The sequence below is a fragment of the Anas acuta genome, chromosome 1 (genome assembly GCF_963932015.1).
Source record: "Anas acuta chromosome 1, bAnaAcu1.1, whole genome shotgun sequence".
In the NCBI taxonomy this organism is placed as follows: domain Eukaryota; kingdom Metazoa; phylum Chordata; class Aves; order Anseriformes; family Anatidae; genus Anas; species Anas acuta.
In genome coordinates, this window is record NC_088979.1 from 89,708,465 (window position 1) to 89,733,446 (window position 24,982).

The 24,982-nt window shown below is 52.7% G+C and overlaps 2 protein-coding genes across 3 annotated transcripts in view; one reads left to right on the forward strand and one right to left on the reverse strand.

Moving 5' to 3' along the window:
• Window positions 1-12,788: 12,788 nt before the first annotated feature.
• ARX (aristaless related homeobox) lies at window positions 12,789-17,615 on the forward strand. 2 transcript variants are annotated; one of them, XM_068687034.1, is made up of 6 exons: window positions 12,789-13,074; window positions 13,251-13,992; window positions 14,879-14,924; window positions 16,745-16,814; window positions 16,899-17,079; window positions 17,241-17,615. In XM_068687034.1, exons 1-6 carry the CDS (start codon window positions 12,867-12,869, stop codon window positions 17,479-17,481), a joined length of 1,488 nt encoding a protein of 495 aa, XP_068543135.1. In that variant the 5' UTR covers window positions 12,789-12,866; the 3' UTR covers window positions 17,482-17,615. The 2 variants fall into 2 exon arrangements, with proteins under 2 accessions (XP_068543135.1, XP_068543134.1); XM_068687033.1 differs by having other exon boundaries at window positions 16,745-17,079.
• Window positions 17,616-21,285: 3,670 nt separating this feature from the next.
• POLA1 (DNA polymerase alpha 1, catalytic subunit) overlaps window positions 21,286-24,982 on the reverse strand; it is a 198,880-nt gene continuing 195,183 nt past the window's right edge. The window contains exon 37 of the mRNA XM_068687005.1: window positions 21,286-22,603. Coding sequence (XP_068543106.1) covers window positions 22,431-22,603 — 173 coding nt within the window. The 3' untranslated portion in view covers window positions 21,286-22,430. The remainder of the gene's footprint in view (window positions 22,604-24,982) is intronic.

Sequence of the window (24,982 nt, forward strand, 5' to 3'; positions counted from 1 at the left end):
ATTTGAAGGAGGCTTGTGCCACCCAGTAACATGGAAATGAGGCAGAGCACTTAGTTGCCTTGATTAACCACACACGTCCCAATAGTCAGCAGAGGCCAAAGAGAGCTGAGCAAGTGGATGTCATCAGAAAAAATGTACAGAAATGTTTGCAAATGCCAAGACAAAAAGCCATTTTCAGCAGATATATTCTGAAGGACGAGGTGGGAAAAGGGATGCTTGGGAGGGTGAACACTGCCTGGACACCTTCAAGGAAATGAGTCTGGGGATATTGAAATAGTGTGATCAAAATCAGAGATAACAACATGCAACATCAGGAAAAATAAAATTTAAAAAAAAAAAAAAATGATCCATAAGGAGAAGGTACAGACAGATCCACCCCTAAGCCCTAGGCCATTCAGGGTTCTGCCACAAGTCCATACTGCAAACAGGCCATAGAACCAAGCCCTTCTCCAAATTTGGCACTATTGAATTATGACACCAAAGAAACACACATTGCTACCAGTTGCCATTGCATTTAACAGAAAGGCTGAAAACAGGAATACCATTTAAGACCCGTTTTCAGAAGAAGAATGGATGTGTAGATGTAGAAGACAGAACTAACACGAACCAATGAAGGTCAATGTGATTGTGCAGCTCTCACCTGTTCAGGATAGGCAGCCTGGGGCAGCCAGGGGACACATGGTGACAACCTCTGGAGGGTGGTGGTGACCCAAGAGCCCCCTGCTCTTTTGAAGTTGTCATCCCCTGAAGATGCCTGCTGAAGAATGGCAGGCATTTAAGCCTGGCTGGCACCAGAAGACATGAGAGGCCCAAAGACTCCTCTCATAATCAAGATGTCCATATTACCTAACTCAGAAGCATGCAGAGATGAAACACAAAATGAAGCAAGCCTCTGCCAGCACCTTTTCTGAGAAGTCAGGACAAATCTCACCAAAGTGTCAGCACTTAAAAGCCAGATGTGTTGCTTTAGCTCAGTGACCAACTACCCTTGCAGAGGCAGCTCATCCCACACATCCTATGTATCAGCCCAGGCTGGGGTGATGCCCCAGAGAGCCCTTCACACAAGGGACCAGGAGAGAGGCCTGCATGATGCTCCTGGCCTAAACACCAGTTTCCTGGGAGGATAAATTTAAGAGGGCCCTATCCCACCCTGGGATCACCAATCCTGCAGAAGGCCCTCAGTCTGCCACCTCAGGGTGCATCCCCTCTCCACCCAGCTCTGCCCCACAGCAGTGGGCAGCCGCAGGCCCTGCCCCAGTCCTGGATCTGCACCCCGCCTGCAGACTGGCTGGAGGGGCATGAAACACAGGTCCCTCCTGTGCATTCCCCCAAGCTGAAGAGGGACATAGAGCTCCCGAGGGTGAAGGGGAATGGAGATGGCCACAACAAGGCTGAAGGGGCTCAGGGGGAGCAACCTGAGAGCTGGGAGGAAGGTGACAGTGAATGGGAGTGGTTCTGGATAGGAGTGAATGAATTACTTGTCACCAGCAAGGATAGAGGCTCTGCCTTGCAGAGAGGTGCTGCAAGCACTCAGCGGAGGAAAAGCCATACCCAGCCACGACTGCTTCTCCCTGAGTGCTCAGGCATGAATACATTCGGGCCCAGATTCTTTCCTGAGCTAACTCCGCAGCGATACCAGAAATTATGCAAGTTAAGATGCATGTCTCTTATGAAAATGATGCAATAATCAGTGTCTACGGTTCGATTATGAGATAATTAATTTTAATTGCATATTACATTCTCATTGAATTAAAAGATTTGAAGAGTTTGACTATTTTTATATTCCCCTTGCAATACATTTTGTAGTCTGTGCTATTTAGAGACAGAAAATTGCAACTATTTTAAAAACACGACAATGACTTTCACCTCCCTGAGGGAAATCCTGAATTATTACCTTTGATGGCAACAGGGTTTCATCCTTATTCTGTAAGAGGAAATCGTTCAAGACTCCTTCGTACCTTTGCTTTGCGCTGTTTGAGTGTCTTGAGTTCCCAACGCTGATGTGAAAGCTCTCACTGTTTATCTTGTGGAAGAGATGAAATTACGTCTTTCTTGGATTTTTTTTTTTTCTTCAACAGGAAATTTTGAAACAAAAGCTTTCTTTTTGTGGCATTTCCTTGGTGTTACCCATTAAACAGGAGTGCTGGCAGGGCAACGTGTCCCCTCCATGAGCCTGCTGCTGTGGCTCTGTTCCTGCCTTTAGCATCATTGTGCCAGCTGGGAAGGAGGACGACCAGGGTCGGACATTGCCCCATGTGGCAGAGACGTGTTTTGCCTGCTCTGATTTCCCATTTTTCAGCTCCTGCCAGCAGCAGAGCATTGAGCAAAATGTCCCTGTCACAGCCCTAGGCGATTCATTGTAATAAGTCACTCGCTGAATTGCACCTTGTGGTCCCATTGTGAGGGAACAAATCACCAACTTCTCCAATTGCTCAAATATGTTCTCAAATAGTTGCTGAATAAGTCATGCCAGTCATCGGCAGTGTGTGACTTCCCATCCAGCAGCTTGCAGCAGGTATTCAAGACCCAGCCTTTGAAGCTGATGGGGTTTCAGCTGGCCGCAGGGGCTATATGGGAAGATCCTGCATCCTCCTGGGGTTTGGATGCCTAGCCAGGGGGCTTTTGCGAGGACAAAGTAAGAGCTTAGTGAATTGGCCTTCAGACAGTGAGAAGCTGGCATTTTCTGTGCCAGGAGCAGCTCCAAATTGGAATGAGGAGGGAGAGCAGTGGCCCCTATGCTAGACCATCACTGTCCCCTTTCAGGGTACGATATGTGCTCCTCTCCCAGTCCAGCCGCAGCCCTTCCCGGTCAGATCTGAACACACAGGCCCCCTCAACACCCATGCCCAGGTGCTGTGGAGGCCAGGCACCAGTGCTGCCCACAGCAGGTGGAACACCCTCCTGTGAGCAGGAGGGGTAGGGTTCTGTGGGCCACAAAGGCCCAGCTGAGGAGGCTCTGTGATTTCCAGACCGAAATGCAAGATGTCAGGGATGTAGAAAGGAAAGAATAAAAACTGGGTTTGCAAGCATATCCCCAGTTTCATGCTTAAGTACATAATCTTGCCTCTACAGAGGATTTTTTTCTAGGATTGGTGCACCACCATGTACACATTTTGTGCCAAAGAGGTCAGCAAAACTGTAAATCTCACCAAACTCCAAGAAATGTGTTTTATTTTTTCTCCAATCCCCAATTTTTGACTCAAAGAATACATGAAGGCAAGTTTCATATATATTTCTCACATATTCCTGTCTTACACCCCTTACATCTCAACCTTTTCTTTCCCCGTCTTGCATCTTTTACTCTGACTGGGAGACTGAAAGTATTCAGGTATTGATTACACGTCTCTTTCTGACACACCGTTAAATACGCCATCTCCCATCTTCACACTGGTGACTGGCTTACTTGGCAGGTTTCTTCTCTATGTACAAAACACATCAAAATTGTATTACATGCTGTTGTTGTTTTTAATAGAAATTTTATTCAACTCACCCAAGTTCTCTTCGGGAGATTTTTTTCATTTCACTTAATGCCTAACCTTCTCTGCTGTTGACAGGCACACGAATCTTCCTGGAGGCTGTTGTTCCTGAGCTGGCTGTGCTGGCTGTGTTAAAAGTCTTTTATCCTGAGATCAGTGGTCCCAGGGAGGAGAGCAGGTGATTAAGTTCTGCAATGTGCCTGGCAAGTAGGGACCAATCATTTATTACTTGGCTGTGTCTAGAGCCTCTAAACTAAGGCTTATCCAGTTCAATAAGTGGTGGAACAAAGGCCACTCTGGCATGAAGGCTGTTTATATTTCAATAGCGGATTTTTTTTTTTTTCCTTTTTGATCATTTTTCATTCAACCATTGGAAGGCCTTGGAAGTGTGATTGTTGCCTGCTACTGCAATTCCTCCGGCGGTCCACCTTGCAGAGCTGTCCCACAGCCGCACGGCACACGTTTCTGTGTGTAGAGCATCCCCGCGTGAAGCCAGGCGCTTAAACAATAGCGAGGGGCTTTTTATGCCACACAAAAATATATTAAAAATACATAATGTAACTTGTCTTAATATACTTTTCTGAGTCTAAAAATATGCCAGACCAAAAGAAACATATTTACATAAAAAGCAGACAAGGTCAAATAACAAAGAAAGCCCTTAATTAGTTGTAATCAACTTTAATTTGCATACCGTATATAATTCCTAAATGATTGTTAATAATAACTTTATATAATGGACTTCCAATTTTCATGAAAATGGCACATTTTGATAAGCAGACACAAAACCCTAGTACTAATAAGGTTTAATTTGCATACATTAGACTGATTATCCAAACAAAAGGATTACAGTATTACTTCTCCATACCTTTATGTCCTTATTATGCACATTTATTAACTTCACAAAAGCTAGCTGTTAGTGACAAACAATAGCCATGGCTGGAAGAGAAATCTACAGTGTGAATAAAGTGCATTTTAATGCTAAGGAGCAAAGTTTATACCGCATAAATGTTTTGTTTAACTCTTTCTTTGCAAAAGGCATTATGCTGTATTAGACAGGCGCTATTAGCTGCATAAATCACATCTTCATTATGCGATTTTTTTTTTGTAAAGAATATATTTTCTGTAAAAACTATGACCTACTCGTGCTCCCAGCTTCCTGATGTGAAGTTAAAGACATGGATGGTGCTTGAACATATCAGGAAACATGTTTACAATCACAGGATTAAGCTGTTAACTCATGTGATTCCAGGGCACGGTGTTAATAAATATATTGCCATAAGCTTCGTTTTCACAGCGTAAATAATAATACAGGTGGCAATAGCTGTTCCTGAGGGTATTACATATACCCTGCAATTAAAGTGTGAGCAAGGGGGAGGGAAAAAAAAAAATCATTAGTAGATCTGGTATCTGAAGCAAATGATGCTCGCCAAGGGGCTTATAAGAAAGCCAATAGACATGAAGCTTAAATTGAATGCCACCCCGGAGCTCCCCCTGAGCTGTGTGACACGAGGCTGCACTGATGTGCCACAGTGACAGTGATATGAGAGGAGGATGTCACTCCTGCTGCATTTTGCAGCCTTCTGGTGAGACGTGCCACCTCTGAACAGAAACACTGCTTTTGGAGATGCATCGTCAGCTCACGCCTTTCCATCCTCCATTAGCCATGCAGCTGGCTCTTCAGGGAGGCTGCTGTGGTTGTCACAAACCCCGAGTGACTTCTCAAGGGTAAGCCCTTTCTTGCCTGATTTTCGACCTGTGCCTCTTTGCAACCTGTTTGCATGGCACATCAGAGTTGTGCCACAAATCAGTTTTCAATGTTAGACTGATGCTGTCCAGACAATTCCTTGACTATGCAGTGAACATCTGGCAATGTTACCATGTACAGACAACAGATTTGGTTTTCAGCATCACTTCCATCCAAATGCGTTCTAAAGAGCTGTATTAACCCCCGTGCTAATTTTCACCTGTGCAGCTCAAGGCCGCTGGCTTCTGGTTCAATCCTGGCTGGTGCCACAAGGTCAAAGCCCAAGGTCTTTGCCCCAGCAGGAACCTGAGGATATTGTTGGGAAACTGTGAATGAATGAGGACTTTGTGGTGTGGCCAATGATCTGTAATGGTGAAGCTATCACTGGGGTATTCTTGCAAAGACCACATGCATTTGTTGGTATGGAAGGGCAGGTGGTGAAAACACGTTTCAGGGGATATAATATACGTGAGAACCCTTAAACCCACTCAGAAAGTTAGAAATAACATCCTCTGGTTATACATACTGATGATACTTACCAAGTTATTTATTGCATTTGAGCTCTGCTATGGAGATATTGATATCTCAAAGGGTGCCCAATTTGCTTCTCTTCCCAGGAGCCTGCGGGACCCCGGAGAGAACCAAGGGCCTAGGCCAGTGGTCTGTGATTTTGGACCAGAAGTTTCTGAGTTAACCCCAATTTATTCTAAAATATTTTCAGAATAAACACACACAGAAGATTTAACAATGCCCATTCTCTGTTCAAAGGGACACAGCCATTAAATCCTACTGACATCCAGATGGGACTTCAGTTGCATTTGTATCCAGGCTCAAATTGTCAGGCTGTGAACAAGATTTTTTTTCTGATATCCCAGCTCCGTATTCATATTCACCTTCATAGCCCCTTACTTGAGGTGTGCCTGGTTCTCCCTGGACACTCATTCCTTTTGTTTTCCTTTCAAAAACAGTCTCAGGGAAAAAACAGTCTCAGAAATGCACTCTGCCCCGTTCACCTCCCTTGTTTCCATTTCACCTTTCTGCTACACACTGCAGAAAGTATTTCATGTTACAGGCGTTTGACTTTTTGTCTGTCATACTGCAGGTCAAAATCCACTTTCAGTTTTAAAGATCCTTTTGTCCCCTGAATTTGTACAGCTTTGTCCCAGGTTAGATAGATAGATAGATAGATAGATAGATGGATGGATGGATGGATGGATGGATGCAATGTGCAAATGATTACCCAGTTATTCTCACCGTTAAGTTTGCATTCAGTGAGGGAGGATGTGCACTGCCATTCCAAGCGACAGATCTGTGAAAAAGCCTTGGTCACACAGCAAGTTTTAAAGATCAGAAGCTCAGTGTTAGAAATCCCAAGAATATCCAGAGCACTCCAGACATTTCGGTTTTAGAACAAAATGAAAACAAAAACTGAAAGCAGAACAAAGCCAAGGCACCCTTTCTAGCTCATTTCCAAAGAGAAGAAAATAACATTTTCCTGAGCATCACTAAACAAGACAGATGAGAGCACACACCCTGCTGAAGCGAACAAGCAGATGTTCTTGAGCAGACCCCAGCTCACCTGGAAGCCCAGCCAGAGTCTTTACCTATTTATGCTATGGTTGCCTGGGTTGCAACACAAAAAACATCACACAACTGTGCTTTCACTCATGAGAAAACCCCACTGACTTGAGGAATGAAAGGTTATGAGTATGGGTTACAATGCAGGAACAATAATTTAGTTAAATCCAACGTCTTTTGTTTAAAGTTAGTTTTTCTGAGGTTCCATAATATTATTTTTAGTTTTCAGGAATGGAAACAATAGCTTAGCTCTGTAAGTGCCAAGTCTTTTTCAAGGCTTGATAAAAAGCTACAAGACAAGAAGGTGCATTGATTCCAAATAATAACTTATACCCTATGATTTCAAGATTTTACAATCCATGCATATGACTAGAAATATCTGTCTATAGAAGTTTCTAAGAATTATGTATGAAGGGGAGATCTTAAAACATATATTCATTTTTTTATTTTTGAATGGAAAACTTCAAATCAAAAGTCCAACAAATTGCAGCTGTTTGAATTGCAGCTGTTTGAATTGCTGAGCCAATTTACAATCAAATTGTAATTTTATTTTTTTTTTCTCAGTTAAGAAAAACCTTTGAATTTGGAAGGAAATGCTCCACTCCGTACCAACCCACTCATACGTTTCTACAATGTCATGTACATCCACAGTCCTAGCTGTCATCTTCTTCAGGAGCGTAATTTTACCATGTAAGTTTCTAAGAACACATCTCTGTTCATGATGACTTCACAACATCGGATTTTTCTTGCTTTTTATCTTCATATTTCAATCTACTTTATAACTCTGCTTTATAAATTTGCTTGATTCGAGTATCTTAGAAGAAACTCCTTCATACATTCACTTCTACACACTCTGCTGCTATTAGCTGTGTTATTATGACTGTCCTCGGCACATTTACGTCGTGCCTCTTTCAGCAGGGTTATGCTTGTGAGATAGCAGGTTCATTCATTCACCACCAGTTATTTTCATAAAACATCTCTCTTCCTACAGAGCACCACGAAGTGCTTCGCAGATGGATTGAATCTCACTTCAAGAGAAATGCAGAATATTAAGCAGAGAGGTCTGGGGAAATGCAAGTGGATGCTGTATGAGAACAGACCCTTTGACAACCACCCCAGACCCAGCCCTGATTCGTGCTGGGGATGCTCCATATGGAGGTGCCAACACCAAGACAGCCATGAAGATCACAGCCCAACAGCATCCTAACATAAGGCCCTTGAAGATACCAGTGAAAAGTGAATATACTCTTCCATGAAAAGTGAGCATTCCCTTCTGTTAAATGTGGATGTTCCCTAACCATACGCTTTTTTTAATATCATTATGAAATACCGGTGCTCCCTCAGTGACAGCCAGAGGCAATGGCTTCCGCAGATGTAGAAATAATAATAACAAATACGAGCATAAGGCTAGGTTTGTTGAGGGGCGTGATCCGACAGAGCTCCATACACAGTTTGCTGTCTTTTCCCTCCACCATCCTGTTTTGCCTTAGTCGTGCACTTGGACTAAAAAACCCCAATCCTGTCAATAACATCTCCCAGGCAGGGGAACGCCACGCCAGCGCCTGTGCCCCAACTCATGCCATGCCCACGATCACCCTGATTTGGGCTCCATCCTCATGAAGCTGATTTACTGAAACAGCACCTCGTGAAGGTCATGCCAGAGCTAGTCAAACAGGGTGAAGAATGTCCTTCGCTCATTGAACGCTCATTTGAATTTTTAATGGCTTTGCTCCGGCGTTGTTCACACCCCCTCTGCCGTTAGCAGAGCGATCGCGTTTCAGCAGTACAAATGCTTGCAGAAAACACATTTCAAAAGTTTCCCGTGCATCCACCAAGGGAACCCCGGCTGCCACAGACACGCACACACACCTATTTGCACAAGGAGCGTGCTGCTGGTGCAACAGGCAGGTACCATGGTCGACACGTGTGCTGTATCTGACCGACCATACAGCTCAGCAAGAGAAACCATTTGCAGCCAGGCCACCCTGATATTCATTTAAAGGAACCGCTGGAGCGTTCCAGAGAACAAGTACATTTGAGAAAATGATGCTCCGCTCATGGATGTTCCACGAGCAGAAGAGAATGCGTTTGACAAATAAATTATTTGTTATGAATCCTTTGCTCAGTTCTAGTCAGCACATACAAAGGAAAATAACACAGGAGGTATAATGTTAAATAAGCCTATGATCATCGTTTTAATTTTTTTAGACCACTGTTCCTAAATGCGTTATTAATTTCATTGAGTACTTAAGATTACTGCCATGACGTTGCTTCAGATTTTATCCATGGGCTTACCAGGACCAGAAGAACCACATCTCCAACCATCTCCTGGAAGACTCAGGACGCAGAGCCCCACACAGGTTCTCTTGGACTTAGCCTAAGACTCTACATGAGGCAAAAGCACATCCTGCAGGAAAGCCCTGGTTTGGACTCAAAGCCAGGCAGTGCCCAGGAGTCTGCTGCTTCCTTACAGAGCTGCTGGGGCAGTCACCACTGCGGGGACACTGGGACCTTCAGGAGAGGATGCGCAAAGGAAGGGGATGGAGAGGGAAAGTGGAAAGTCAGGGGGCTCCCGGGTGAGTCCAAAAGCCTCAAAAATCCTCTGGAGGTCTTGAAGGAGCCGAGATGACAACACAACGGGACAGGAATGAATGGGACAGAGGCGGTACAGATGGAGACCTGTAGAGCAAGCATGGGGCAGGTGGGCTCCATGCAGCCACATGGTCCAGGCAACGTGGGCCTGGGACACAGCAGGGCCCAGGGAAAAGAGCTGGCTGTAGGGGGGGAGTAAAGAAAACCATGTTAATTAAAAAAAAAAAAAAAAAAACTAGCAAGGAATTAGAAAATAATGCCACCCGAATCCAAAAAAAAAAAAAAAAAAAAAAAAAAAAAAGATTTATAAAAGTCTTTTATGAATTATTATGAATTAAATGTATGGAAAAAGGGCCAGCTCTGCCCACCCATGGGCACAGACCAGACATTAAGTTTATGAACAATTACTCCAAAGTGACCATTGCTGTCACTGTCTGGCCTTTTGCCAGATGTAAGTCAATAGGGAAATTGCCACCTGAGCTAGCAACGAAACCAAAGCAACCAACAAAAGCTAGGGCTACTCCCCAAGCAGAAAAGCAGTGGTGCTACAAGCCGGTGCCTGCAAGCCAAACTGAGCCTTGCCAGTTTAGATGACTGCAAAGTGAGGATGTGGCTGCAAACACTGCTCCAAAAAAAAAAAAAAAAAAAAAAAACAGTACTTCAAAATGAATTCTCTTGGATGGAAAGTCAAAGTTGCTGAGGTCTCTCTTCACTCCACAAAGAGATTTTGGTGCAGTGCCCCAGTGACCACCACTAGGTATCGATTAATCTGCGTTTAAATCATCAGTCTGCAAAAAGCGGGTGATATTTGTTGTGTCCTCACTGAGGAGGTGGCAAAGCCACTGCCCCCAGAGGGGAGCTCAGCTGGCGGTGACCTGGTGGTGCCCCAGGCAGCACACCGAGACGCTGCCTCTCCCCCAGCCCTCTCACCGTGGCTGCGGGTGATGTGCCGCCGTGCTTTGATTCCCTTGTCACCGTTGTGTTTTTGTGTTGTGTTTTTTTTTTGTTAACGGGAGCCCTGCAGAAGTGCCTGAGGTTGTTTCTGGCAGCGCTCTGCCCGTCTCCACGGCTCAGGGCTGAAGTGCGCAGCACCAGGGCCGTGCCCAGGAGAGGGCTTGGAAAGGTGCTGTCCATGGCAGTGGGGAATGTATCTTGCATTTTAATCGAGATAACCGCTGCAACTGAGGCTCGTACGAGTAGCCGTGCCCCAGCTCACGACATCTGCACGGCACCAGGCATTTCTCCATCTCCTGCTACCGAGGAGAGCAGCGTCTTGCCTTCCCCACGCCCAGCTCCAGCGCCGCACAGGACCGCAGCCACAGCCCTGAGCTCGTAAAAGTCAAAAAAAAAAAAAAAAAAAAGCCGTGGTTAAAAAACCTGCGACTGGGCTGCATCGGTGGCAGAGCGATGCTGTGCGCTTCACCCCCTGCGTGCCGGGCTGGGCGCCGCCGCCCTGCCAGCCGCGGGACCGGGGGCGCGGAGCACGTCGAGGAGCCGGGGGGAGATCCCGGGGGGACGGGGAGAGGGAGCGGGGCAGGAGAGGGGGAGTTGCTGTGCCTGCCCCCTGCTCCAGGACGAGCCTGTCCTTCCATGAAACGAACAGCGCTCACTCAAGCACCGGCGGGCTTCATGGAGCTATTTTCGTTTTCTCCTTCGTTGCAAAGAGAGTGGGAAAAAAAAAATATAATAACACCAATATTGATAATGATAATAATAATGTTAATACGTCCAGCCGGTGCTGGGGGCTGGCCAGAAGCTGCGCCTGCCCCCATAGCCTCCCTCCCCCCCCCCCCCCATCGGGGCAGTGGTGCCCCCCCGGGTCCCCGTCCGGAGCAGGGCTGCGGGCTGCAGGCGGGAGCCGTGCCGCAGCCCTGCGGGCGGGGGAAGGAGGAAGGAAGACGGGAATCCGTGGAAAAAAAATGAAAATAATATAAATAAAATAAATTGAAATTAAAATGAAACAAAACTCAAGCCCCGCCGGAGCGGTGCTGGGGCTGCGGGCCAGGGGGGGCTTGTGGTGGGGCTGCCGTCGGGGAGACCCCGGCCCCGCTGCGTCCTGCGGAGAGAGGAGGGCGCCGGGCCCGGCTGCGGGCTGGGGGTAAGGAGAGGAAAGGAAAAGGAGAGGGGAAGGGGAAAGGAAAGGAAAGGAAAGGAAAGGAAAGGAAAGGAAAGGAAAGGAAAGGAAAGGAAAGGAAAGGAAAGGAAAGGAAAGGAAAGGAAAGGAAAGGAAAGGAAAGGAAAAGGAAAGGAAAAGGAAAGGAAAAGGAAAGGAAAAGGAAAGGAAAGGAAAGGAAAGGAAAGGAAAGGAAAGGAAAGGAAAGGAAAGGAAAGGAAAGGAAAGGAAAGGAAAGGAAAGGAAAGGAAAGGAAAGGAAAGGAAAAAAAAAAAATAGAAAGAAAACGGGAAGGAGAAGCAGGGAAGGGGCCGGGGCAGAGGCACCGGAGCCCGGGCACTGCTCCGGCAGCGGCAGCCGAGGCTGCGGATGCTGGCGGCGGGGATGCTGCCGATCGCGCCCCGCTGCCTCTGGCAGCGCCGGCTGCCGGCGCCGGGCCCGCAGTGGGCGCAGGGCAGCGCTCCGTGTGCCGGGCCCGGCGGGGCTCCGCTCGCCGCCTGCCCGCCCGGCTCGGCGCGGGGCCGCTGCTGGACCCCGACCCCCCCCCCCCCCCCAGCACTCCGGTGCCGCGCCCCGGTGTTCGGCCAGCGGGATGCGGGGGGACGGGGCGGGGAGGGAGGAGAGAGGAGACCACGAATGAATGAAAGTTTGTTCAAACAAACAAATAAACAGACGGATAAACAAGCGAGCAGCCGGCCAGCTGCCTGGCCGCAGCCGAGCTCCGACCGCGGACGGGCCCCGGGGGGGGGCGCAGCAGGAGCCGGGCTCGGGTCGCGGGGGGCAGCCCCGCGGCGCCCCCGTCGGGTTTCGGCCTCTTTTCGTTGGGCCGGGGCTCAGCGGTTTCCGATTTGTTTTCTCCTCCTTTTGGGGCTGTTTCTGCTGGGGGCCGCCCCCCGCCGCCGCCCCCCGCCGCCGCCCCGGCCCCGCGCTGCTCTGGGGCCGCTCCCCGGGGCCGGGCCGAGCCCCGCGGGGCCGCGCACGTCGGGGGGCGCCCGGGGCGGGGCGGGGCGGGGCGGGGCGGGGCCGGTCGGAAAACCAGGCGCGGAGCCCCCCCCCCCCCAACACCCACCCGGAGTGGGCGTGGCCGAGCGGAGGCTGGGCGTGGCCTAGCGAGCCTGGGGGAGGGGGGGGGGCTCGGCGCCCCCGCTCCGGCTCCGAATCCGAATCCAGCTCCGCGCTTTGCCGGGCGCCGCGTGCCGGCGGCCGCCCGCCCGTCCGGCCCCCGTCGGGAGCCAATCAGCGGCCGCCCGTCCGCACGTGGAGCCGGGGGGACTCAAGAGCGCCGCGGCCGCCGCTCACTCCCCCCGTGACGGGCGGCCCGGCGGCAGCGGGGCAGCGCCGCGGGGGCGGCGGCGGCGGCGCCATGAGCGGCCCCTACCCGGAGGAGGGCTGCGGGGAGCGCCCCGACGGCGGCGCCGGCAAGAGCAAGTCGCCCACGCTGCTGTCGTCCTACTGCATCGACAGCATCCTGGGCCGCCGCAGCCCCTGCAAGGTGCGGCTGCTGGGCACGGCGGCGCACAGCCTGCCCGCCGCGCTCGCCGCCCGCCCGGAGCACGACAAGGCCGCGCAAGGTGAGAGCCGGGCCGAGGGGGGCGCGGGGGGAGCCGGCCCGGGGCTGCCCCCGACGTGGGGCGCTCCCCGCGCACGCAGCGCCCCGCACTGACCGCGCCGCTCTGCGCTCTCTCTCCCTCTCTCCCTCTCTCCCTTTTCCCCCTTCCTCCCCTCCGCCCGCCCCGTCTGTCCGCAGGCTCCCCGAAGGGCAGCCCCCCCTTCGAGGCTGCCGAGCTGCACCTGCCCCCCAAGCTGCGCCGCCTCTACGGGCCGGGCGGGGGCCGGCTGCTGCCGCCGGGACCGCGGGGGGACCGCCCCGACGGGCGGCCGGAGGGGGGCGCCGCCGCCGTGCCCCCCGCTGCTGCCACCGCCGCCGCCACCGCCGCGGGCGCCCCGTGGGACACGCTGAAGATCAGCCAGGCGCCGCAGGTCAGCATCAGCCGCAGCAAGAGCTACCGCGAGAACGCGCCCTTCGTGGCCCCGCCGGCCGCCCTGGACGAGCTGGGGGGCGGCGGCGCGGCGCACGTCGAGGAGCGGCCCGGCCCCGCCGCGCCGGCCGCCGAGGAGGAGGAGGAGGAGGAGGACGAGGAGATGCTGGAGGAGGAGGACGAGGAGGAAGAGGAGCTGGAGGAGGAGGACGAGGAGGAGCTGCTGGGCGAGGACGGCGGGGGGCTGCTGAAGGAGACCCGCCGGGGCGCCGCCGCGGCCCCCGGGGCGGAGGGCGGGGAGCTGTCCCCCAAGGAGGAGCTGCTGCTGCACCCCGAGGACGGCGAGGGCAAGGACGGCGAGGAGAGCGTGTGCCTCTCGGCCGGCAGCGACTCCGAGGAGGGGCTGCTCAAGAGGAAGCAGCGCCGCTACCGCACCACCTTCACCAGCTACCAGCTGGAGGAGCTGGAGAGGGCCTTCCAGAAAACCCACTACCCCGACGTCTTCACCAGGTACCCGCGCCGACGGGGCGGCCGAGGGGAAGGGGAGGGGGGTGGGGGGGGATCAGGGGCTGTAGCGGGGACGGGGACGCCGAGAAGGTCGCCCCCCGCCCGGGGCCGCCTCCGGCTATTTTTACCCCGCGCCGCTGCCGGGCCCCGGGATCGGTTTCGCCCTCCCCGGGCGGGCTGGAGCGCTGCCCGGCCCCGGGAAGCCCCGGCAGGGCTCGCATCAAAGCGCCGCCGCCTAAAAATACCGGCCCGGCACGGCGGGGCCCCGGGGCGGCTTCGGGGGGCCTCGGACCGGGGAAGGGGGGAGCCCGGCGGGGAGAGGCCGGGCTGCGCGCCCGCTGCCCGAAATAGCACCCCCCGACGGGGCCGAGCCCCCCGCTGCCCGCACGCCTCGCTCCCGCACCCCCCGGCCCTTTTTTCGTTTGTTTCCCCGTATGGGGGGCGCCGGGAGCTCTCCGCCGGGCTCTTTTGCTCCCCCGCTGCCGGGCATCGCCCCGGGGGCGCCGCCTCGCTCCCCCCCAGCCCCGGCCGCAGCCCCGGGCCCGGCGGGTCGCGATCAGGTCGCGATCGGGACGGGTCCCGGCGCTTTTTTGTCGCGCTCCCGCCCCGCGTTTTCTCCCCGTCGCTGAGCCTGGACGGGACAGGCCCGAGGCGGGGGGGGCTCGGGCTAAGCCCGGGGGGCTCCTGCTTTAAGCCGGCGGCCTGAGGGCGAATGGACGGCTCCCGGTCACCATCCCCGTGCCTCGGAAAGCGCAGCGCGGCTGGGACGGGACGGGCCGGGAGGCAGCCCCGACGGGAGGGAGCCCCGCTGCTCTTGGGGCCGGGTGCGGGGTGCGGGCAGTGCCCGGAGCAGGGCAGAGGGCTGACGGCGGCGTGTGTGTCTCCCCAGGGAGGAGCTGGCCATGAGGCTCGACCTGACCGAAGCCCGAGTGCAGGTGAGTGGCGGCCGCGGGCGGCGGGGCCCCGCTCGGGATCGGGAGCGGGATCGGGACCGGGACCGGGACCGGGAGCAGCACTCGGGGCGTCCCCGCGCCCCCCCGGCCCCGCGGCGGCCGAGCCGACCCCCGGGTGCTGGAATTGAGGGGGCCCCGCGGGGTTTTGGTTGTTAGACACGGCCCCGCTCGGCTGCGAGCCGGGTACTTGGCTGCGATCAAATCTCCAATCGGGCTTCATAAAAGCCCACTTAGTGCTAGAACAAACAGGGCCATTTGAAGGCGAAATGTTGTTTGATTTCCTCTCCGCCTGCACAAGGAGCTGGCTAATGCTATTTGATTTCCCATTTTTGATAGCAATAAGCCTGCATTGATCTAATAGTGAGTGAGTGCAATGCTATTAAAGGTGTTTGCCGCCCCATACCAGAGTGCATTTCCCAACCCAAGTCTCATAACCAGAGAGACGATAAACATTGGGATGCCCTGATTGCCAACAGAAAACAGATGTCTCCGAGTTGGAAGCTGAGCAAATCACTTTACAGTTAAAATCAGGCGCTGATAAAGCATAATAAATTCCATATGGCTCATTTAATACACAACAGCTTCTTGCATTAGAGGGGCTAATGATGAGATTTGTCCCCTCCTTTCTGTTGACACATTTCTCCATTGTCAAACAGAGATGTGACAGCAAATCAGTATTTTCAGCTCAGGGGAACAAGTCGTGGGAAAGTTAAATAACTTTTAAAAAAGAAAGACACCCCCTTTCTCTCCCCTATTCACGGGAGAAGATGTAATTAAGGGAATATGAATTATGAGAGCCCCTCCGTTTACCTTTGGGTGTACTCAGACTTATTAATTCAATAACGGGGAATTGCAGCGAGGACAGCTCGCTAATTGAGTTTTAGCTGGCAGAGACGATCCGTTTGCCAAAGACTCTCGGCTTCCCCGCGAGCACGGCGCAGCCTCTTCCTACGTGCGCGCCCCGGTGCGCGCCTGGCTATAAATTATAGATGGGGACTGTAGCGAGGGACCCGCAGCGCGGCCGCCTCTATCGGATCCGGGGAGACGGGGCATCGCGCTGCTCCTACAAAACGGAGCCGAGCCTCAAAGGGGAGATTTCGAGCCGGCGGCAGCCCGAAAATCTGACAAATGCGAGTCCCTCTCCAAGCCTCTCGCTGGGTGCGTGTGGCACCCTGCGCTCGCGTTTCAGCGAGTGTGTCTTGCCCTTCGGCGAGCGGTGCTTTAATTCCCACTGCCTCTCCCTTGGTTAAAGCCCGGGCTCCTCGATGATTGTTAATTTTTTTGGTTTGTTTTGGAGGGGGGGAAGAGGAAAGGGACGGCGATTCCGTGGCTTCCGAACTAAGTTTTGTAAAATACGCTCTGGAAGCACAGCGTGGAAACGCACATTTGCTGCTTCGATCGCGCTGCAATTTATTTCCTCGTTGCAGACACTGGCGAAGTCACGATTTTTTCGTTCTTAACCTTTTTTTTTTTTTCTGGGGGAGGGGAGGAGAAGGAAAAAAAAAAAAAAAAAAGGAACGAAAAAGGCGGTGACCCCTAACGCCGCCGTTTGTGTGTGGTCACTTTGGCGAACCCAGGGCGCGTTTCTCCGCCTGGGGCGCGCACGGCGCTCGCAAGGAGCCCCCTGAGGGGCAGCCCCCTGAGGGGCAGCCCCGAGGCCCGTGCGGGCAGGGCCGGCGGGGGGCGCGTTGCGGCGGCCCCGGGGGGGCGGCGGCGGAGCAGCGGGCGCCGTCGGGCCGGAGCGCGGCGGTGGCGGCGGCGGGGCGAGCGGTGCTAAACCCCGTGTTTCTTTTGGCTTGCAGGTATGGTTCCAGAACCGTAGGGCTAAGTGGCGGAAGAGGGAAAAGGCTGGGGCTCAGACACACCCCCCAGGTTTGCCTTTCCCTGGTCCCCTGTCAGCAACTCACCCCCTCAGTCCATACCTTGATGCTAGTCCTTTCCCTCCTCATCACCCAGCTCTAGACTCCGCCTGGACCGCCGCCGCCGCCGCCGCCGCGGCCGCCGCCTTCCCCAGCCTGCCCCCGCCGCCGCCCGGCTCCGCGGCGCTGCCCCCCGGCGGGACCCCGCTCGGCCTCGGCACCTTCCTGGGGGCGGCCGTGTTCCGGCACCCCGCCTTCATCAGCCCCGCCTTCGGCAGGTACCGCCTCGCCCGGGGCGGGGGGGTTGCGGCGCGGCGCCGGCCGCCTCGGTGCGCCGAGCCCCCGCGAGGGGCGCCCCGACGGCGCCCCCGGCCCGGGAGCGCCCGGCGGCGGCGGCGGTGGGGTGACGGCGGCCTCTCTGCTTCTGCTTCCCTTGCAGGCTCTTCTCCACCGTGGCCCCCCTGGGCAGCGCCTCCAGCGCCGCGGCGCTGCTGCGGCAGCCGGCGCCGGCCGCCGAGGGGGCGGTGGGCTCGGCGGGGCTGGGGGACCCGGCCAGCGCCGCCGCCGACCGGCGGGCGTCCAGCATCGCCGCCCTGCGGCTGAAGGCCAAGGAGCACGCCGCCCAGCTCACCCAGCTCAACATCCTCCCCGGGAGCAGCACGGGGAAAGAGGTGTGCTAAGATCCGGGCGCCGTCCTTGCCGCTTTTCGTTTGCGTTCGTTTCAGTTTCCCGGGGGGATTTTTTGGGGGGAGCGAGAGAGAGGAGAATAAATTCGCGAGTAGGGAAAGGTCACCTCGTAGCACGAATCAAGACCAAATGGGGGAAAACGTTTCTTTTTCTTTAAAAACAAATACAAATAATAATCATAATAATAATAATAAAAAAAAAAGTGGACCAGCAGCTAAGACTGGGGTAGGTTCCCGAGGTAGGAGCCGGAGGACAGCGAGCGCGTCGCGCGTCGGTCAGCCCTCGCGCCAGTGAGCGGAGCGATGCTCGCAGGCTCCCGAATCCGAAACTCCTTGGCTGGTACATTTCCTAAATGCACAACGTGTTAATTTCCTCGCTGAGCATCAAGCGAAAAAGAGAAAAAAAAAAAAAGAAAGAAAAAAAATAGCCCTACCTAATAAAATTTACTATATATTAGCGTTACGTACACTTAAAGATTTTCCTTCCGTTTATCTGGCAAGACAAAAAAAAAAAAAAAAAAAAAAAAAAAGCGAAGAAAGGAATCGAAAATTGTAATTGAGAAAGGAAATTGAGAAGGGGGGGAGGGGGGAAGGGGCTGCCCGCACCTCTCCCAGCCCCGTCCTGCGGTGCTGGGCTGGCCTGCTGGGCGCACTGGGGAACCGTCGCACACGGCGCTGCTGCGAGCCGCGGGTGCTCACCGAGGATGCTGCCAGTGCAGAACGAAAGTGAATTTGATGCTGTAAGATAACCAGTGCACTTAAGGGAGAGGGTATATCTTTTTCTCGTTATATTCTTTATCACTACACCAACCAAGGTTTTTATATCAAACCAAAGGGAAATACACTGCTAGAATATGGACTGTTTAAGTCACTAAACTGTGATTATTGATTCTGTACATACCATTGTTATAAAAAAGAACAGAGCTTTGTATATTTGAAATGTTATAAAACAATTGCACTCAGTGTAGTGTTGTAAAAGTTTGTCATTCTGTAGATTCTTACTGTGTTGTAGATATCATAGGGGTCCTAGACAAATATTTATGTACAAACCCTTTATTTAACTTATTAACTGTAGAGGTTTCTGAAACCCTCAAGAGGCGATGGTACAGTACTTTTCCGTGTAATGTCGTTATTGTTAATACTTTTCCTTTGCTATCCGGTGGAGAAGTGCCACGTTCAGAAAATAAACAACGATATATGTTTACCAAGAGAAAAAAAAAAAAAAAAAAAGAAAAAAAGAAAAAAGAAAAAGAAAGGAAAAAAAAAAAAAAAGGAACGAAAGCAAAAGAACAAAACGCCACAACGCAAAGTCCTTGCGGGGGCGCCGGGGGCTTCGCCCCGCGCCCCCCTCCCGGCCGGGCCCCCCCGGGGTTTCGGGGACCCGGGGCCGGGGCCCCTCGGAGGCGGCGGGGCCGGGCGGGGGGCGCAGCCCCGGGGTGGGGGGCTCGCAGGGGGCAGCGCCCGCCCGGGTCTCGCCCTCCGAGCGCCGCCGCCCCGGGATCAGCGCCCTATTTCTACCCCACCTCCCCACCCCCCCGTTGTATTTTTCTTGCTCCCCGTTATTTTTATTTTATCGCTTGGAAGCAGCCTCCTGGCGTCCCAGCGCCGCCGGGGTCGGCAACCCCCGGCTCCGCTCCGCGCATCCAGCGGGGCCGCGGACGGCTCCGGGAGGGTTTTGGGGGATTTTGGGGGGGTTTGGCCGGCGGCGGGGCGCTCTCGGGGCCGCCCCGTCGGGGCCCCGGCCGCGACCCTGCCCCGCTGCGTTTCCCTCCCCCCCGCCCTGCTTTAGCGTTTCAAAAAACACCAGAGGCGCAAAAGAAAAAAAATCTGTATTTTTTTTTAAAACGGTTTTTTATTTTTATTTTTTTTTGATGGGGAAAATAACGCTTGTTCCCTGGACGTTATTAACGGTGCGGTCTGAAATATACATTTTTTGCCGTAAAGAAAAGGGAATCATTATCGAGCCATTACGCATTAAGAAATGTCATTCAGTCATTTTTATTCATTCGGCTGAAATCTTCGTAAAAGCCAGAATCATACTTCTGCAAGCAGCAATTTTGTTAATCCAGGGGGTTATTACTCTGGTCCCTTATTAGGATCTATACTGCTGCCAAGCAATCCTATAACCTTCTCAAAAGAAGTTTACCTCCGTGTTATAAAACCAGTAGTGGTATTTATACTGTGCAATAATTAGTGTATTACTTGAATCCACTAACAGGTTCATTTTATCTCTGCACAAAACCCCTAGTCTGCTTATAGAAAGCTTGTGCCTCCTTTGGCGCTGTTAAAGTGGTGAAAGAGTGAATGAAGGCTGGTAGCACTTTCTCCTTTTGCCTTGCCTTAATTCCCATCTCTTTTTGCTCTCATCCAATTAGTGCAGTGTATTAAGCGGTTTATCATCTCATAGTCAGCTATTGAGAGAAACAAGGCGAACACTTTGCAATAGAGCCTGCTCTCCTTTGACACCCTCAGGTACTTACATATTCCACTGTGCTATGAATAATAGAGGAAGAATAGAGCGCTAATTCCCTCATCAAAGAATGCCTTGTCTGCTGCTTTGCTCAACAACACCATTCTGATCAAAAGAAAAGCAATAAAGCTTAGCATAACAAAACGAAACCTACTTATTAGCTTAGTGGTTAAATTAATGCAGAGCCGCTGCTATTCAAAACCAAGGTTTGAAAACAGCCTCCAACAACCTGATAATGCTGCCTTCGGGATGAAGGAATGTTAAGCTGCAACCTGAAGCTGGCACAGATGAGTTCATCCATTAAAGTGCCACGGGGAGGGCCGCCGCCGGCCGCTCGGGCCCGCAGCGCTCCGGGTGCCCGCCGGGGGGCTTCACCCCGCCGGGGGGGGCTCGGCCGGGCCAGGGGCCGACCCCGGGCCCCATGGGGGGGTCACGAAGCTCCCCCCCGGGCGCCCCTTGCGCCAACACCCCGAGCCCCGCCGGTGCACGGGCTCCTCCGCGCTCAGGGTGCCGCAGCCACCGCCCCACCGGCAGGCCCCCGGGTTGGGGCACGCCTGGAGCTTCTCCGGGGCTTCTTGCCCAGTTCACGTCAGGAACATCTTCGTCATCCTAATGGGGTCGGGCACTAAAGGGCTCGTTACTTGTGGTAAACCTGGGTGAGGTTACAGCAAGCCCATGTCTTCAGAGGAGCCGCAACGCTGATGCCCTCCTTCCTCCCAACTGCCCCCTCCCCAAAAAGTCTCCTCTGCGAGCGCCCAGGTGAACACCCTGGGAGAGGATGACGGCTCGCAAACACCAGCACAAAGAAGCAGTTTCTCAGATATTGTGATTAAACTTTAGGGTGGTGAGGCACTGGCACAGGCTGCCCAGAGAAGCTGTGGGTGCCCCATCCCTGGAGGTGCTCAAGACCAGGCTTTGGGCACCCTGGGCTGGTGGGAGGTGTCCCTGCCCATGGCAGGGGGAGCGCAACTAGGAGGTCTTTAAGGTCCCTTCCAACCCAACCCTTTTCTGATTCTATGAAAACCCCACGGATTCAGCCCCAGAGTCACTGTGTGTGTAGGCCCACTGGAGCAGACATCGCCCATCTCGGCACACGGCATCTTCCGTCGCTCTGTGCAGCTCCCACCTGGGGACAAATGGAAGCCACACAACCCACCAACCCAGACATGCACATCCCTTCAGTGCCCAACGCCTTCTTGTTGATGTTCTTATTTTTTTATTTGGGCTTCGTTGGGCATCCTAAAAATGGACATTTTCCCTGTCAACCCAGGGAACATTTTGAGCAACCTCAGGTAGCACATTTCTAGTAGGCAGATGATCCAATCCAATTCTCTTTTTCTAGAAAATTTTATTTTTTCTTTCAAGTGCTAAGAAAATTTACATTTTATGCTGTTAAAGATTTAAAAGAACATTTTAATAACCTTACATTAACGTAACAGATTGCAAACTTAACGGCAAACATGAGTACAACAGTACTTGGTGTACAAAAGCTCTACCCAAATTTATGCTTTTTTCTTGTCATGTCTGCTTGTCGCTTTACTAAAAGTAAACAGAAAATACAATTTGTTTACAAAACCTTTAAAACCACCGATACAGTAATTATTATACAGAACAGCAACAATGATTCTCCCTCCTTCCCTTCTCCCGTTACTGGTTACAATGTCATCCAAAATATATTTCTCCCTATTGATCGCTTGCTTTCAAATATTTTGCATGGAAAGAAATTAAATACATTTTTATTCTGCGTATGTACAAAGGATTTTTTTTTGTGCATGTGCATGGCTATACATCCAGGTAAGAAATTTCCAACCTGGCAAAATACCACGCTTTAAGATGCACAGGAAGACTCCCAGCGAAAAGATGGTCCCCTGGTTTTGGTGCCTCCAGCCTCCCATCCTTCTTTCCCGTTCACACAGTTGAAAGTAAAGCGTCCCTACCTCCATTCCGAAGGTAGGAGGACACTGAAAGGCATTTAGGTTTAGCATTGTTTTTAATTGGTATGTTTATGATCAGGAAGAAGATAAACTGTGAAAAGGCAAAACATTAGTGCTCCTACTGAGACCTCTACTAACCTCTCTTCCTGAGAGCACCTCTACTAAATACCCTGGAGCAAAGTCTAGGATCACTTACATTCCAGCAACTCTCACTGGGAATTATCCAATTAAAGCAGCAATTCCCCCACCCCCTTTTCCCTCATAGGTCTACATACACAACAAAATATATTGCAAAAATCAACTACTCCATATTTGAATAGCCCTGGCTTCTCGGCGAAGAAAAGAAGCGAAGATAAAAACCGCCTCGAGTATTTCAGGTCCCCGTGGATCATGTGTCCCGTTTTCATCTTTTGTTCTTCCTCCACCAAAGGAACAAGATTGTTAAAACATCATTGTGCATCCCGAAACAGGCTGTTGCTTAAGAGGGCGTTATTTTTAAGCAACGAGCTCGCCTCTCTGCTCCCTCCCTTTTCAGCCCATCACTGTCTTTCATTGTTGGGCTCTCCCGCAGATCTTCCTATGCTGATGGCAAAGAGCTTGCCCAGGTTCACTTCTGAGTAGCCACTCATGGACAGACACTTGTCCACCGTGCTCTTCAGTCTTTTGTAGGCCTCAGTCACCTCCTTTCTGAGCGGCTTCTTCTTCACGTGCTCTGAAAGAATGAAGAAACAAAACAGAGGATTAAAAAAACGCAAAGAGAAAGGACTTTGGCATTCACCACTGTTGCGAAGCACGGCATTTCGACTCGAGGAGAAAGGAGGAGACAGTGGTGGGCAGTGTTCATGTGTTCACAGGCATTCGGGGCAAGAGCACCGAGAGGCTCTACGAGAGCCCGGCCAAAACAAGCCAGCTCCTGGACGTAATGAGAACTCCACAGAGCCCCTGAGGACAATTTGCCTGCCGCGAGCTTGGCTGCAGATCAGTCGAGGGAACCACGCTGCGATTCCTGAGCCCCTGCTGGCGCTGGCACAGCCTGGGGCCAGCTCGACGCCGCTGCCGCATGCTCCCACACACAGCCCGGGGGCAGGACGGGCGTCGGGGTGCTCGGCCCCACGGAGGGGCTGGGAGGAAAGGCGGCAGTAAGCTCCACATGGTCCCACCCTACAACAAAGGTGCCCAGTTTCTCAGTAAGGACGCATCGTGTCTGCCTGGCACACGAATGGAGACAGCCATTCCCCAAATATTTGCTCAATAATCCCCGTGAAGAAATGTCCGGAGTGCAAGACATTGCCTGCTGGTGGGTTGGTGTGTGCAAGCTCACGCACACACGTACCAGTTTGTACATATTTAAGCAGCAGCGAAGCCAGAACTGTTCTACTTCATATTTTTGTGTGTGTGTGAAATTTTATGCCATCTAAAAAAAGAAATCCAGGGATTTTGTTTGGGCGATTGCCTGGCTTTTGCTTTACAAAGGCTGTGGACAAAGGCTAAAAGAGAAAAATATGCTACTGATGCACGTCAGTGCCAGCGTGGTGCAGATGTGGTGCAGCGGTGCTCCTCCTTTCAAGCCCGCTCCTTGCCCTAGAAATACCAGCTCCTCTCCGAACCCCCACCTGCAATCACACCTTGAAATCAGCAGCACTGGGCACCCCGCGTTACTACCAGGCACCCAGAGAGGATGTAGCCCCAAGGGAGCCTCCACCGCAGGCAGCCCCCTCCCGTTACCCCCCGCAGGACGGGGGCACGGCGCTGGGACACTGCTGGAGCTGGGAGCTGCCGCCTCCCTTCCTCTCCTCATCTCCTCACACTTCACAAACAGGATCCATCGCTGCGCCCTGGGGCTTGGGAACCCCTCTCCCTGAGGGCACACGGACAGATTTGTTGCAGAGCCTCGGCAGGTTTAGGCTGAGCTCAGGGATTAACCAGGGGGCACGATGCAAGCAGCACTGCCTCGCTGAGGGGCTGTCGCCTGCTCCCGCGTTATTCACCCAGTGCCACTCGGGTGCCCGGCATGACACCACAAAACCTTTAAAAACTCGATTAAGATTTCACTTAGAGGTCTCAGTCTGAGTAACTGAGCACGTTGATTAGAAGCACCTTCCATGCATCCTTGCGAGGAAGGTGTGTTTGCAGCTTTAGGTATTTATTATACTTACAACTTTGGGCTTCTTGGGCAAACGAAGGAAGCCGTCAGGCTGCAAACACAACCCTCTTGCTACTGCTCAGACGGTGAAGGAATTGTGCTTATGTGTGGAACTGAATACTCCTTAAACTACACCACCAACACGATGAAAACTTTGACTACAAGAACCTGTTCACTAACAGACTGGAGTCACTACAGCATAAGGACACGTAACGAGGCTGAAATGACTTCAGCGTAGGGTTTACTTAAATAAACTGTGAAAATTGCAATAACCAAATCCATAAAAATGCCAAGCCCGCCTGGCCATCAATTCGGCACTAACAAGGTTATTTATGTGTCTCCAAACTGAAGAACACACTGAGTGGGCTCATTTCCACTGCTCACATGCTAGCAAAACCACGCTGCCTGTCCCACCGAACTGCAGCAGATATCAGAGATATCACCCTTGGGGCTCAAAACTCAGATGAAATAGTTTAAAGGGTCCTGGAGCTCAGGAGGGACCGAGGTGAAAGGCACCGAGGGGCAGGAGCAGCTGGCAGGTACAAAAAAGAGTGGGAAGACACGGGAACAACCGGGCACACACCAAAATGATGCTGAAAGTAGAGGGCAATGCCCCACGGCCCGTGCCCAGCTCGGGCTCAGCCCCAGCCTCTCCAGCAGCAGCATTTCCCCCCCAGCCCATCACCGAACCCAAACTGTAATGACACACGGTAACCTCCCTGACAGCGCGCCTCAAACATGTCTTAGAGGCTGCTCCTCTCGTGGAGGCAAGCGGGGAAGGGTGGCCTAAAAGGACGGAGGAATACGAGGGGCCTCGCTGAAGTACCGAGGCCGATTTTAAGTTTCCATTATAAGACAATGGCAGCCGGGGGCTCGGCGGCTGGCGGCAGGCAGCACCGTCCCCGCGGCACCGCCACGCGATGCATTTGAATGACACAAGTGCATCTG

Coding starts and splice junctions, on each gene's coding strand:
- ARX (XM_068687033.1), top strand. CDS start 12,867: ATGAGCGGCCCCTACCCGGAGGAGGGCTGCGGGGAGCGCCCCGACGGC. Junction 13,993..14,878: donor TACCCCGACGTCTTCACCAG/GTACCCGCGCCG, acceptor GTGTCTCCCCAG/GGAGGAGCTGGCCATGAGGC. Junction 17,080..17,240: donor ATCAGCCCCGCCTTCGGCAG/GTACCGCCTCGC, acceptor CTTCCCTTGCAG/GCTCTTCTCCACCGTGGCCC.